This window comes from Azolla caroliniana, unplaced genomic scaffold, assembly GCF_043228905.1.
Source record: "Azolla caroliniana isolate FFs.n. ecotype wild unplaced genomic scaffold, voAzoCaro1.0.p SCAF_9, whole genome shotgun sequence".
In the NCBI taxonomy this organism is placed as follows: Eukaryota; Viridiplantae; Streptophyta; class Polypodiopsida; order Salviniales; family Salviniaceae; genus Azolla; species Azolla caroliniana.
In genome coordinates this window covers 5,856,132-5,868,980 of record NW_028230444.1, presented here as the reverse complement: position 1 = coordinate 5,868,980, position 12,849 = coordinate 5,856,132, and the positions used below count along the sequence as shown (strand labels likewise).

General features: G+C 39.9%; 2 protein-coding genes across 2 annotated transcripts in view; one reads left to right on the top strand and one right to left on the bottom strand.

The window, feature by feature from the left end:
* Positions 1 to 12,849, bottom strand: part of LOC147860019 (pentatricopeptide repeat-containing protein At5g27110-like) — a 48,845-nt gene that overhangs the window by 13,021 nt on the left and 22,975 nt on the right. The window lies entirely within an intron of this gene.
* LOC147860020 (Trm112p-like protein) lies at positions 1,054 to 3,060 on the top strand. Its single transcript, XM_087324155.1, has 3 exons — positions 1,054 to 1,327; positions 2,457 to 2,546; positions 2,726 to 3,060. The coding sequence occupies exons 1-3, from the start codon at positions 1,151 to 1,153 to the stop codon at positions 2,825 to 2,827; spliced, it is 369 nt and encodes a 122-aa protein (XP_087180281.1). The 5' UTR covers positions 1,054 to 1,150; the 3' UTR covers positions 2,828 to 3,060.

Below are 12,849 nucleotides of genomic sequence, written 5' to 3'. Positions count from 1 at the left end.
CCCGTTTTATTCCCGATATGCCCCTCCTCCCAAAAACAAAAAACAAAACAAAACAAAATTTGGTTGTCACATACAAGTTACATACTTAACTTCTTCTTTTTTTTAAGAAGATATCCTGTCATTAGTGTAACCATTTTACAAGATTTAAATTCTATGTGATTGGGGGGGGGGGGGGGAACAACCATTTCAGAGGTTGAAAATGCCAATAAGGAGTACCATAGTTGGTTGTCATGAATGGAGTAGCTTTCCATATAGTGATAAACTCATGCCGTTGAAAGTTGGAACATAAGAAAGGCATAGCTTTTGCATAGAATACATACCTACCTACCTGTGTCTTCGCTCTTTTCTTTTCAATTCCCTCGAAACTCCACATGGTTGGACACCAGAGTGTGTAAAGTAAAAGTTGGGTCGAAATGTGATGCAAAGACGAATTTGAACTTGAATAAATAAACCGAATCAATCATATGCATATCTACACATACAAGGATATGCTATACATATACATATACAACATAGACATATATATACATATACATACATATGTATGTGTGTAGTATATATATATATGTGTGTGTGTGTGTGTACCTCACCCGCTCTTCATTGTACTCCATCCACCACACAAAAAACACTGATTCATGTGTCTCCGGTGGGACTCAAAAAATCAACACCATGAGCAACCGACATTTATGTGCTAGGTTTGTTGTCCTTAACATGTGATGATCTCTCTCTTGTTTGGTCTGTCTTTTACTTAGTTATAGGCCCCTGACCATCTTGATCTCTTAAAAAAGACTCTCATTCATTCACTTAATTCAGTATGCATTGTGTTTTGTAAGCGTCCCCAACACAAATAGCATACCTACATACATATACATACATACATAACATTCATACATACACATACATATACATATACATACATATACATACATACATACATATACATATACATATACATATACATATACATATACATACGCATTGGAAGAGAGCATCAAGGGTTTCTCTCTCTCTGTGTCTCTCTCGTTCCCAGAATGCAGATATAAATAAGAATCGATCCGAAGGAGAAGCTTCTAGAAGCTTCGAGACGCACGCGGGCGCAGCAGTTTCTTCGTGTAGAGGTCCCGACCCGAGGAGAGAAGGAGAGCCAGCCATGAGGCTCCTCACACACAACATGCTTTCCTGCAACATCAAGGGAGTCTCCAATGGTTTCCCTCTCGCCATTGAAGCTACCTCCGTAGAGACTAAGGAGGCCGAGGTCAATCCTGAGTTCCTTCGCAACATCTTCCCTAAGATCGAATGGAAAGCCTTCCGTGAGGCTGCCAAAACTGTGAGTTTTCCTTTCCCCCTGTGGCTAAGTTTGTGGTAAGTTTTGTTTGCTAGTTCTGGCTTCTTTGCAATATTAGGGGTACATGCTGACGCGTGTCTGTCTGCATGCTGAACTATCCTTGTTGTCATTTGCGTTTGCATCTTTGACGATCTTTGTTTCTTTTATGAGTTTTTGCATTCCCATCAATCTCTGTATGAATTTGGAATTTCCAGCAATCTCATGATTGCATTCAAGATGTGAAACAATCTGTTCTTTCTTGAATGTGGAAAGCTGATTGAATCTGGCATTTTTCAGCTGTTTTTGTTGTTTTGGTTTTGTTTGCAACTCCTTTGAATAGTCTTCTTTATGGTCTTTTCTTGAGTTTGGAATGTATTAAGAAATTTGGATGTCTTGGTTCAGATTTTTGCAATCTGAACAATCTTTGTCTGGATTTGGAAATTTGAGATTGTTTTTATTTGAATTTGGATCTCCATTTTCCTTTAAAACGAATTCTGTTGGTTTCTTTGCAAGTGAAGGCATATAAAAAATGTGATCCATGTTGTATTTATTTTGATTCTTTTGCATTCAGAACTGTTTTGTGTTGTGCCTTTTCTACTCGTAAGATTTTATGTTAATTTTTTTAATTAACCTTGTTATCTTCCTTGGATTCTGTAGCTTCTAAACAACTTCTTCTGTCAGTTTTGCCTGAATTTGGATTCTCAACAAGATGTGTTGTCTTGCTTGAAATTTGGCATTCAATACAATCTTTCTTTGAAGGAGATATCCTAGAGATTGTGGTATGCGATACTTAAAAGGGCCTCGCCAAAAAAAACTTTCTTCGCTCTTGCTTTGTTATTGAAAAGTTTTGTCCATTCTAGCTTTGATTTTGCCTGGTGAACTATTATTGTGTCTTTTTGCTTTCCACTATCATTGTTTTTGCATGCTTTGCTTTTCGTGACACCAAAACTGACGGTCTCGAATGGAACTCGAGCATTCAGAAATGAAGAGAAGTGCAAGAGTATTTGAGATGTTTTCCTTTGTCTGGATTCTACGTCGTATTTTGTGTGCTGAACAATTGCTGCCTTTAGTGAATGATTCACGTTTGATTTAAGCATTCTGAATAATGTTTACCCCTTGGCTAATGCTTCAGCTGGGTGTGGACAATCTCCCTGACCAAGTGGAGTCCGAAATGTTGGCAGATGATGAATTCTTGCAGAAATTTCATCATGCATTGCTAGAGGTATGTGTCTCGTATCATTCTGAAAGGTCTGAAAAGTTGTGAGCTCTATGTTCGATATGTAACTTTATCTTGAGTGTCTGAAAGGTTGTGAATTCTTTGCTTAATATGGTGGTTGATCCAAAGTGTGTAAAAAAGTCTGGGTTCTTTAGTTTATATTCTACTTGTCCCTGTGTCTATAGGTGCATCTGGAAGAAGGTGCATTAATATGTCCTGAGACAGGGAGACGTTTTCCGGTTGTTAAAGGTATCCCAAATATGCTACTCAATGAGGATGAAGTGTAACTCGAAATGGAAAGCACTTCTAGATGTAGCTGGTGATTTCTCTCAAACTTTGGTAAAGCTTTTGCATCACCTAAGGGCTCTGTTTTGTAACATAATAAGATGGTCTAGATATGGAAACATGATGTGAGTGCTATGGCTATCATTATTGCTTGATTTAATTGTGCATTTCCAAAATGAAACAATGATTATGATTATCATGGTAATGAACATATGTTTATCAACCATAATTTTAATGTGTCCTCTAATTGACTTTTTTTCAGATAATGATGTTGACATACATACACGAACTTGTTAACTCTCCATATCAAAGTGGGGTATATAATTTTTTATGTAATGGCGTGTTTATGCTAGCAATGATTAATTCAAAAAGAGATATCCATCAGTATAATATAAACAGTTCCTGAACTTTTTGATATGGCCAGCACCAATGAGACATCTGCTTATTTAGTTCATCTTAGATTATGAAGCAAAAAAAAATTATTGGCATCAGGAAAGTGATACATGTAATGATCTATCTTCCTAAGTAGATGCATTGTAATGTTTTATTGCAAGATGTTTTGTTACTGGGCAAATGCTTAAGAAGCATTGCGCTGGTATGAATTCCTATCTCCAGGGTTAAGTCTTATATATATAGCAGATATATCTATTGAGGCGACTGTACTTTTAGAATTGCATTTTGTGCGCAAACCAACACTCAAGAATATGGATGTGGGTTCAAAAGATCCTGCATCCTCACCTTTTTTCTTCAGTTTTTTGGGGTAAACTTGTTTGTATCCATATATGGAAGTATCTGTCTTATTTGGCAGTCAAGAAGAACTTCTTAAATTTACAATTTCTAAAGTGCCTTCCTCTTCATTAGTTGTGGTTCTTGCCTACCTGGTCAGGTTAAGGCTCCGTGTCGATTGTGGTCAAAGCCATACTGGAGAACTATCTCTAACCAGTATCTCGTGGGTTATCATATTCACTTAGCTATTATAGATCCTTAAAGAAAATATAGTATCCTAGTGTGCATGATATTGGTTTTGAAGCTACTTTCTTTTTTTTGTTGAGAGGCAAGGAAAATATCTAAAGAGCTTCTAGTGATTTTTGGTAGTTCTAACAGACCATCTGTTTGTTTGCCCTGTCTTCAAAGATATTTCTATGGGATGAATACCGTGCTTAGAATAAGTTCTTAATGATGTATCAACTTCAACTCTTTGATTTAGAACTTTCTTGTTTCTAGTTTGTAATTTCGATATAAATTGTTGGCTATACCACATCATATTAAGGAACCTACTACACGTGGGAACCCTTAAGAGGAGGTGAAACCCACATGCATGGATTTAAATGTCTCCTATTCTTAAAACTAAAAACCATTCAAAGAAAATATTATACATATGCTTTGAGAAATAATGAGAAGTATAAGTAAAACGTGGAGACACTATCACAATGAGTGCCAAAAGGTGGTATATTGATGGTTTGTTTATTGAAGAAAACCCACGTGGCCATATAGTGGGAATCTAACTCAAAATAGGAATTTTGCACATGTTTGTAAAGTCATGGTTTCTACATATTTCACATCCTTTTGGTTTGTCCATCCACCCAATGCTTCTAAGTTCATTGTGGATGCACCATTGATTAAATCATATTGACACAATACTATGTGTTTTAGTGAGAGTTATAGGTGGTGGCTATCATACCAAGGCTGGTCTAAAACATCTACAACAATGCCTACTTCTCAATAGATACTAGAATGTGCTCTTATGGGAGGTTTTGTCCATCATGGGGGGATACTAGAATTGGCTACACCTATGAACTTTTTACACTTAATCCCAATTAATATCAGGGAATTGCAATCCAAGGATGGGAGCAAGGGGAAAATATTGTCATCAAGCTCAACTCTTTACATTAAGCAGCTCAACCCTCTAAATAGGTGGCATATCTGGAGCTTAGTAACACAAAGAGCATGAAAAGGATATGGAAGCTTAGTAACACATAGTAGGAAAAGGATATGGAAGTGAAAGCTGAGACAAGATGAAGAATGCAACAATTCAATTTATATTTACTTGTTCTCCCACTTTCTTTGTCCCTGTTGGTGGTAAAGAAATCTTTGACATGATTTATATTGTTATATTGTGAAGCATAGTACGTAAAATTTGTGTTCGTCAAGCATAACATTTGTTTTCTTACGTTGGAAAACGAATGCGAATGTTATTCAAACATTCTTGAGTTTTTTTTTGTTTTGTTTTTTCCCCATTTTTTTAATGGTATTTTTTTGTTTTTTTCCATTTTGTAGGCTTATTTACCTCATGATAAATAGTTAATCCAAAAGTATGGCATTTATCATTCTTTGAGGGTGTTTTTCTTACGTGAATGCTTGAAACATTCGCGAATGCGAATGCACATATGGTACGTATGGTTCATACTATGTTGTGAAGTACTATTGATCGTCACACATTTTCCTCCATCTAACCCCATTTAGTTCTTAATCTTTGGGGGCCTCATAATTCAGGGTTTCTTTTTAATCTAAGATTTTTAATATCTTATATTAATGTGTTGTGAAAAGGCTCCGCCACATTTCATGTGTTTGGAAGAGTTGCACCAAATTTCATGTGTTGTGAAGATCGAAGGAAGATGAAGAGAAGAAGAAATCAACACCAACAAGATGAATATGCAAATGGAAAATTGTCTCCTTAGGGAGAGATAGAACTAACGCTAGAAGCTACGTCAACGACAATTGGGTGAGCATGTCAAATCCAAGAAGAGTCAATAATATCATATGGCACCAACAACGGGTTAGACACATGATGTATGATGTATACACGATTGAAGATGTTGTAGAATGCATTGGATAATCTTGATAGATGATTGGCATCAACACAATTGTATGCAAGGTTCAACTCTGACAAGGGTTGAACAACATGGAAATGGGTCTACACCCTAAATATTAAGAGCCTTGTAAAGTAGTATATTTGTTGACAACACCCTAAAGATTAAGATTTTATGTGACTATCTTACCTCTATTTGTCATCAACATGTAATACAATAGTGTATTTGTCAATGACACCCTAAAGATTAAGACCTTATGTGACTATCTTGCCTCTATTGACATGTGGGTCAATGAGGAATATATGGTGCAAATGTGTCTCAATGGTTTGCCATAGTGTTCCACTCACTTAGTATCATCATCATCATCATCATCACTAGAGATGCATTGCCCACATGATATCACCCGTAACAAACAATCTCACTCGTTAAAGAGAAGTACGATGGAAATTGTAAGAAATTTGGCTCAGAGAACCAAATGGTCTACTTACACATGACAATTGTCATAGAGGATGGAAATGAGGACCATTGGTTAGCATGAACATGAAAAGTGCATGGCACGTTTATCCATGAAGTGCAAACTTCCAAAATCAACACAATAATGGAAGCAAAAATGAGAACTTGATAATAATGAGTTTCCAAAGAGACAAAAATCACCAAAACAAATTGGTACTAAAGTAGCAAATTTACTCTAGTGGAGGCGAATTGTAAGAAGATGAGGAGTTTGTCACTAGCTCCAATGATGACACTAATGGCAAAGTGTTCTGACTAAGTCATAGAATTGGCTCTATTATGGTGAGCACTTGTGTGTTTGAAGAATGCCCTTGTGAATGATAGATGCATAATTACTTGTTTGTGGACCTTTTGTTATTATCAACTCAAATGTGTGCCTCGTCTAGTAGCTCATTCACTCTTGACCAAACATCTCCTTTCCTTGGAGCTCATTTATATGAGGAAATGGTTCAAGCGTCATCGTAGTTCTTATCATTAAGTTGGTTTGGAAGTGGATGTAGCTTAACAAAAAAGCATTGAATGCATTGAATCATTCATTTGAGATACGGGTTTGAATTACATGGCGCACCATTAATTGTACAAATCGAAACAACAAAGTTCCATAACATGATACTTCCTATTGGACCTTGTTAGAGTTATGTTCTAAAGTAAGCATATGATAAGGATAAAAGATAGATAGATAGAAAGGAGAGAGAAAGAAGAGTGCCGATCCACCCGACCACCCTCGAGCGAAGGGATCGAAACGAACGCGAGCCTCGATCGGCGTCCCATACCACCGCCGTGGCGTCGAGTCGTACTTGGTGCTGGCCCGCTCGCTACAAGAGTTGACCCACCACGAAACAGGGTCTCGATGTAGTCAAGATATGATGAAATGAGGGTAGCTAGGCCTCATATTTATAGCAATACCCAAGGCCCCCAGGCAAGTTCACACTTGGCCTAATGGGTTGTCTCAATCCCGAGGATTAAAAGTAATCTTGCCCTTCTTTACACTCTCGTTTAACCCTCACACTTATCCACGTGTATAGAATACTACGGTAAATTCTCACCGCAGGATATTATATGGTCATGCTCGTAACATATTCCCCCTCTTTAAAATATTGCACTCTTGTAATGGAAAGTTAGTTCTAGGAGTATTTTCGCGTTCCTAAGTGGCATCTTTGATAGATTTTTCCATCCATTTAATTTTATATTCTCAGATTATTTTAGTACACAGATTTTTTGTTTTAACATCGAGAATTCTTTTTGGTACATGTGGTTTACAAGATAATTCTTCAGAAGTAACAAGAGTTTCAGTTGTAACTGTATTGTCGCAAGAACCTAGAAGTTCTTTTAGACGACTTACATGAAAAACTGAATGAATTTCAACGCCATCGGGAAGAGCGAGACAATAGGCCGATGAACCAATGCGTTTGAGGACTTGAAAAGGTCCACGAAACCGTGGGGCCAACTTAGCACACTTACCCGTACCGTAGACAACGTCTTAGAATTGTCAAGTACACGTAAAAATACCTTCTGTCAAGGGTTGAATACACGAGGTTGCATATTATGATCGGCGTAAAAAGTGCTCTATCTTTAGCTATTTTTATATTATCTCGTTGTCGTGAAAATCCGTCACTATGTGCGGATCGTGAGGCAGAACCGCCGGGGTTCTAGACCGGAAGGATTCAAAGTTTGTACTAGCTTTCGCGAGAAAGTATTTAAGATAGACTGAAAGAGAGAGAGATTGAGATAAGATGAAACGCCTGACTTTAGATTGAGAGAGATTAAGATTGAACCCTTGACTTTAGATTTAAGGAACAAGATATATCATCAATTGGATAACGGATTTTCTTCTTATTAAATTCTTGGTTAATACATCGCCCCCTTTGATCATTTTTATCCCCTCTTTTATAGATCCATCCATGCATATGATGCATGTTAGGGTACAAGACATGCATACAATGCATGGAATGCATGTGATGCATGTTTGCCATTTCGCACTCATGCATTACATGTGATGCATGATATGTTGGTTAATGTCGACAGTTATGCGGAAGTGTGTGTTCGGATCTCATGTCTATGAACAACAAACAACATACACACAAAAGATAGAGAAGGCAGATATAGACTTATACAATTGCAAGCTTTAATGGAAAGCTTCTTCTTTCTGCACAACGCGTTTCTCTCTCTCAGAGATTATAATTGTTTGCTCATCATCTTCCCTCCATTACAATGTTAGGTATTCACTTATATATACTAAGCCCTAACTTATTAACGAGTTCACACTCGGATGGATACAACTTGGAAGGAGTCGGCCTTTTATGCCAACAAACTCCCCCATAAAAGGATTACTCTTTCTTGCATATACAAGTGCTTGGGTTATCTCCCCCGTAAACCTAGATTACAAATTTAACTAGATCTTATGTTACAAGTCTATCGGCAAGTAGCCGAGTCGGCAGAGGTATAGTATGAGTGTCGGTCAACTCTTACCTTCTGCTCCTTGTTCGGCTTTCTTCTGCTCGGTCGCTTGTCATAGCCCCATCGTCGTCCTTAGTGTTCCGAAGAGTTGATATGGGAGTGGCTTCGTTAGGCAATCAACGATGTTCACCTCGGTGTCGATCTTCCAAACTTCGAGTTTCTTCTCGATCACGAGCTCCCGGATATGATGATACCGCACCTCAATGTGCTTCGTCTTCGCATGGTAGACGGGATTGTTGATGAGGTGTATTGCGCTCTGTGAGTCGCACTAGATGGTCGGCGTTGGTCGGTCTATTCGGTTTTGCAGTTCTGAAATTGGCAAACAGTTGGTGCAGCCAGATTGCTTCCTTCGCTGCTTCCGACGATGCTATGTACTCGGCTTTTGTGGTAGACAGAGCCATGCACTCCTGAAGTTTCGACCTCCATGATATTGCACCGCCACCATAGGTGAAGATGTAGCCTAATGTTGATTTCCGATTATTTGTGTTTCCAGCGTAGTCGGAATCGGTATAGCCTTCGACTTCGGTTGATGTTGTTGAACCGAATGTCAGCTGTGCATCTATGGTTCCTTTCAGATACCTAAGGATGTGCTTGACGGCCTCCCAATGCTTCTTTCCTGGGTTTGACATGTACCGGTTGACCACCCCTACGACATAGGCTAGGTTGGGGTGGGTAGCCACCATTGCGTACATGATACTTCCTACTGCCGATGCGTAGGGTATTTTTCCATTAAGCTCTCTCTCCTTGTCGTTTGCAGGAGAGTCTCTGCCCAATAGTCTGATCGACGTCAGAAGCGGTGTTGGTGTTGGCTTCGCATTCTCCATGTTGAAGCACTTCAGCACCTTGCGGATGTAGTCGGATTGGGAGAGTCCTGGTTGTCCGATTTCGCTCTATCCTCATGCCCAATATGTGTCGGGCTTGTCCTAGTTCCTCCATCGCGAATTTTGCGTGAAGGCTCCGCTTGAGCTTTCTGATCTCTGCTTGATTGCTCCCTGCAATCAGCATGTCGTCGACATAAAGGATTAGATAGATCCTGAACTCGTTGGCCAGTTGCCAAACATACATGCATGGGTACCACATTCTCGACGCTTGTTTGAGGCCATATAAACTTTTCTTTAGTCTGCATACGAGGTGACTGTCCTCCCCCGTCGCCGTGAAGCAAGGTTGTTAGGTATGTTAGGTACGGTACGGATACCATACATATTTAACGTATTAATACCCGTATAGTACCTCCCAATTTAAAAATACGTTTTCTTAATATGTTAAATACTTATAAAATACGTATTTTACGTATAGTACGTTAAATACTTCTAGAATTTGAAAATTATTTATCTTTCTAAAAAATATCTATAATATTGTAAAAAACATCTATGTTTACACAATTTTGTGATGTACAATATAGTTCTACATCCGAAAATGCATATAAGACATTTGAACATTTCACATCCTAAAATACTTGTAGTAATATGGATGTCGACATTCTCTTATTCTATAAATCAGTGTAAGTGTGTATCACGATGTTCTACTTCAAATTGTAATTATTTACAATTATGCCTTCATAGATTGAGGAATCGTCTACGATTATCACACTCATGGTAGGTTTCTCTTTTCTTCGTTTTCTTCTTCTTCTTCTTCAATCTTTTGCGATTATCACACTCAAGACAGGTTTATGTCTTCTTTTCTCTCTTCTTCTTCATCGTCATCTCTTCTATTCTTCTTTCTTCCTTCCTTTGGCTTCTTTTTCCCTAAAATCTTTTTTTTCTTTTACTTTTTGTTAGGGGTTTACTTACATTTTCTTTATAAATACGTATTATACCTGTTTTTTTATAAATACGTTAAATACCGTGTTGGACAAACGTACATGATATTTGACTGAACAACATTGAGGTATAGTACGTACTATACAAATGATGAGGTACTATACGTATTTAAATGTTAAATACAGGTACGTAAACAACCATGCTGTGAAGCCTGCCGGTTGAGACATATTTATGTCTTCTTCCAGATCTCTGTGTAGGAACATCCATCTGCTCGAGCTCTAGATCTTTTGTCACCACGACTCCTAGTAGGAGTCAGAGGGTGGTCATCTTGAATACTGGTGAAAATATCTCTTCGTAGTCGACCCCGTATTCCTGTTTGAATCCTTTCGCGACAAGCTGAGCTTTGTACTTGGGTTTCTCTGAGTCGGATACATACTTGTATCGGAAAACCCATTTGCAAGGTAGCAGCTTTCTTCCTGCTGGTAGTTCCACCAACTCCCATGTCTGATTCTGATGAATCGAGTTCATTTCAGATTTCATGGCTTGCAACCATGTTTCAGCGTCCGGTGCGGCCATAACTTCATCATACGTGCTTGGTTCGCCTGCATCCGTGTAGTTGACATAGTCGAGGTCTGGTTGATAAAACTCTGTTTGCCTTCGATCTTGTCCAGATCTCCTGGGTGCTGTAATATCTGGTTTGGATTCTTCGATCGGTTCGGATTGACGATCGGTATTTGTTGAACCAGTTGAGTTAGGAGTCTTGTTCGGTATTCCGCCCCTGGTTTGGGATTTCAGTGGTGTTTGGTTGTTCTCCCCTGCGGTTGTTGTCGACTCTTTTCTGACTTGTCCCTTGTTGACTCTGCCTTGATCGTCCTTCGTCGATTCGGCTCTGTCTTTGATGACTTTGTCTTTGAGTTTGACGTTGGGACTTATTGCAGATTCGGTGTCGGCTGGGACGTTGTCGGCTGGTTGGAGTTCAATTGTCTGTTGACTCTCTGATTCGGTCGGCCCGATGGGTCGATCTTTCTACGATGACGTTGTCATCTTCGAAGGATACCTTCTTGCCCATTGTTTTCTGTTGGTTCCGTTGAGAGAAGATAGAGTCTTCATTGAAGACTACGTTGCTGCTCCGGATCAATTTCCGGTTCTCAGGGTCCCATAGCCAGTAGCCGAAGTCCCCATCGGTTCCATAACCGAGAAATATGCACTTTGTTGCATGGGGTGCCAACTTCGTCCTTTTGTCCTTGGGGATGAACACATAGGCTTCGCATCCGAATATACGGAGCCTATTGTAGGTCAGTTGTTTGCCTGACCATAGTGCTTGTGGCACTTCGAGCCTGATTGCTCTTGACAGCGCTCGATTTATCAGGTACATTGCCGTCTGCAATGCCTCAACCCAGAATTCCAACTTCAGTCCAGCTTGTTGAAGCATTGTCGTCGCCCTCTCCTGGATCGTTCGGTTGATCCCTTTAGCCACCCCATTCTGCATGGGTGTGTAAGGAACGGTCTTTTGATACCGAATCCCTTTTTCAGACAGGTACTGTTTGAAGGCTCTGGAGGTGTACTCACCTCCGTTGTCGGATTGGAGTGTCTTCACTCTGTGTCCCAACTGGTTCTACACTTCAAATATCCATCGAGTGAAGACATCAAGCGCTTTTTCTTTGGACTTGATGGAGTATGCCCAAACTTTCTGTGTATAGTCATCTACGAATGTGATGAAGTACCGGGAAGCTCTTAGTGATCGCTCTGGCATGGGCCCACATATGTCTATGTGCCCGAGCTCTAGGGGTTGTCGTACCATCTCGTAGTGGAGAGAGTGCAGACTTCGGGTCTGTTTCCCATATCGACAGTGCTTGCAGAAGTCCGTCTTTGCCTGGAGTTTCGGGATGTAGCCGACCGACATCAACCGATCAAGTCTGGCTTGAGACATGTGGCCAAGTCGGCCATGCCATAAGTTCACAGCCCCTTCAAGGTTGATCGCCATCAATGGGTATAGATTATTATACTTATGCCCACTACCGATTTTGAGGTTTCCTCGATTTATCACCCATGTCGACTCGTGTAGAGTCATTCGATACACGTCTTCGGCTAACATGCCGATGGAGACCAGACTCCTCTTTGGATCGGGTACATGCCAAACTTGGTGCAGGGTTATTGTGTTGCCATTTGGCAATCTGATGGGAACCTCCCCAGTTCCGGCTATCTTGCACTCCTACCCATTTCCCAATCGGATTGTGCCGCTGGTGTCGGCTGAATAGTTTGAGAACCATTCAACATTGGGGGTCACGTGAAATGTGGCACCAGAGTCTAGTAGCCACGTGGGTGCAAGTTGTGCACTGTAGAGGACTTCTTTGATCATCAAATCGTCTAGGGAGAGGATTTCTCCAGATCGGGTGTCGGCAACATTGATCTGGTTGTCGATTGGAGAGTGGTCCGAGTCGGAATGTCCCCGATTCCGTTCGGATCGCCGACCACTCTCTTTTCTTT